General features: G+C 39.4%; 1 protein-coding gene across 2 annotated transcripts in view; it reads left to right on the forward strand.

Annotated features, from left to right (window-relative positions):
* Positions 1–1261: 1261 nt before the first annotated feature.
* Positions 1262–2500, forward strand: part of LOC133586273 (G patch domain-containing protein 11-like) — a 3106-nt gene continuing 1867 nt past the window's right edge. The window contains exons 1-2 of one of the 2 annotated variants that reach the window (XM_072912771.1): positions 1262–1385; positions 2327–2500. The exon at positions 2327–2500 is cut by the window's right edge and continues 53 nt beyond it. In XM_072912771.1, the coding sequence (XP_072768872.1) occupies positions 1336–1385; positions 2327–2500 (224 nt within the window). In that variant the 5' untranslated portion in view covers positions 1262–1335. Of the gene's footprint in view, positions 1493–2326 lie in introns of both variants that reach the window. The other variant, XM_072912772.1, reaches the window with a different exon arrangement.

Genomic DNA, 2500 nt, shown 5'->3' on the forward strand with positions numbered 1-2500 from the left:
ACTGACGGTTTGGCAGGTTAGGAATCCTCCATTTTTGACTAAGATTCCTCCGAGTACTGCAGACCTGTTTAAATAACGCTTGCTTGTAATAAAGCAACTTTTGGTTCAGCAAAGCGTCTCTGACGTCTATTTTGATCCAACTACGCATCCCTGTCGTCCCTTGGCCCGGGAGGGGACGACAAGACCAGAATTACACTTCAGTATGAAAACAACTGCAGTAATTGAACTTCATCTTACAGTTTTGTGGGCAAGTAGGCAGGTGTGTCATCCTTGCTTTTGATGATATCATTGCATTTATCCAGCGTCTGGAAAACAGTGAATGTGTCGCCAATGCTGTAGAGGGTGGCAAGGTTTTTGGCAAGCAGTTTTCTCGTAGGTGGACCTGGAGCACTGCTGATCAGTCCGGTCAACTGATCCACAAGCTTCTTCTGCTTTTCCTTCACATCCACCTGCCGTGCAAACACAAACATTCTTAGCTGGTTGCCATCTCATGAAAGCTGCAGAAACTATGATGCAAGTCACCTTATTTGCCGCCACAAGAACTTTATCCAAAAACCGAAGCCATTCGAAAATGAAAACGGGCCTTTTTGCTTCGGTTATCTGGGCTAAAGCTTCTTCATTCAGCAGGAGACTGTGAGCCAACTCCATTGCGAGGATGTTCTGTATTGAACAGTCTTAGAATAATCAAAACATGACAGTGGCTGCACAGCGTTACGTGCATCATTATTAATCATGTAACTGAAACAACACGCTGAATGTTATATTACGTTATATTACTTACCGTGTGTATTTAAACCGCCAGACGCTCCTGTTGTGCGTTGACAGCTTACCCCAGCTGTTTGAAAGGCTAGCTAGTTAGCAGCCTCAAGCTAGCGAGTCCTTGCGATGAAAAGCTACGCTTCGCCAAATCCAGACACAGGTCAAATGATACCACCTAATATTATACACCTTGTTGTAAGACACTAATTTGTTTCAGTCAACAGCTTTACAAACATGAGCTAACCAAGTTATTCATCTTGTGTCCAGATAACCTGATTAGACGAGACTACATGGTGTCGCATTAACACGTGTCCGGTATTGAACCACTGAATAACCTGAATTTCACTCTTTCTCAAAACAAACTTCAAAGAAAAATAGAACTATAACTGTTTTTTAAATATATTACGAATTATCACCGTACGTGTTTGTTTGTTTTTAAAAACAACTGCAAGACGAATAGGAAGCTAGGAACCGTAAGTGTAATTTGTAGCTCGTCGGAAGTTATTGTCGACGAACCAAAACATTGTAGAACAACCATAGCTTTCAGTTTTTCATTTGCTGGTTTTCATTTCAATAATGTCCGACGAGGAAGACGATTATATGTCCGATGCTTTCCTCAATCAAATGTACGCGTTTGTATTGACAATATATGCGACCCCGAGAGGGACAAGCGGTAGAAAATTGAAGGCTGGATGGATGTATTGAAAACAATTACTGTCGACGTTACTATTTTGTGAGCATTCTGAAATATTGTAGGATCTAGTGTTGTTTTATCACATTGATGTAATCTCGTGACCCTGTCTGCTTACATATACATTGTGTTATGCTGTGAAATAGTACATCATCACAACTATGTATGCGAACCTGTGCAATAAGCCCACACGCCCGTGTGTGCAAAATTAGTGCAATGTGCAGTTTATACCAGCACTTTAAAAACTTGAGAATTAGCGCCTTGTAACGAGCAATGTGCAATTCTCCTCTTGTATATCTTAACTTTAAAACACTTCAGCACTTAAACATTTGAGCTCTTAAATCCAACTTTCTATGGTCATTTAATTGCTTGGCTGTCATTAGTAATATGGTTTATTGTTGATTTTTTTTTAATCTACTGTACTTTATATTATTATTGTTTTATTGTAGGTTCCAGCATCCCCCGCGATCCGCAAAAGGGACAAGCGGTAGAAAAGGGACAAGCGGTAGAAAATGGATGGATGTTGTATATGGCCTTATTGTCCCGGCGTTTAGTGCTGTCATGTTCGTTTGTGTTTGGCAGGGACGAAATATGGAAATTAGCCACTGGCTACAATCTTGCATGTTTACACCTATGTGTTCATCAATATGTTTTAAAAATCTAATTAAATCAAATCCAAAATGTGTTACTAAATCAATGTTATTACACAGCATAGCACTGTATAAATGAACATTTCACATTTCCCTTAAACTAACTCTAAATATTGTATTCATATCTAAACACAATAGTGTGTTTACTGCAAGTACAGCATTTTTTGCATCAATTATAATCACCTTATGCTATTATAATATATTGTACCCTTCCATTCTATGTCAGACAAGACGTCAAACCAGGTGTTTCCAAGGTGAGGCGAGTACAAGAAGCCCTAAAACGTGAGGAAAAGCACAAAGAGAGCAACATTAAAAACCGTCAAAAAACCTTCAAAGAGCAAGAAAAGGAAAGTCGTGAAGCAGCTTTACAGAGCTCCATTAGTAATGAGAATAAGGGATT

Source organism: Nerophis lumbriciformis, unplaced genomic scaffold (genome assembly GCF_033978685.3).
Source record: "Nerophis lumbriciformis unplaced genomic scaffold, RoL_Nlum_v2.1 HiC_scaffold_805, whole genome shotgun sequence".
In the NCBI taxonomy this organism is placed as follows: Eukaryota; Metazoa; Chordata; class Actinopteri; order Syngnathiformes; family Syngnathidae; genus Nerophis; species Nerophis lumbriciformis.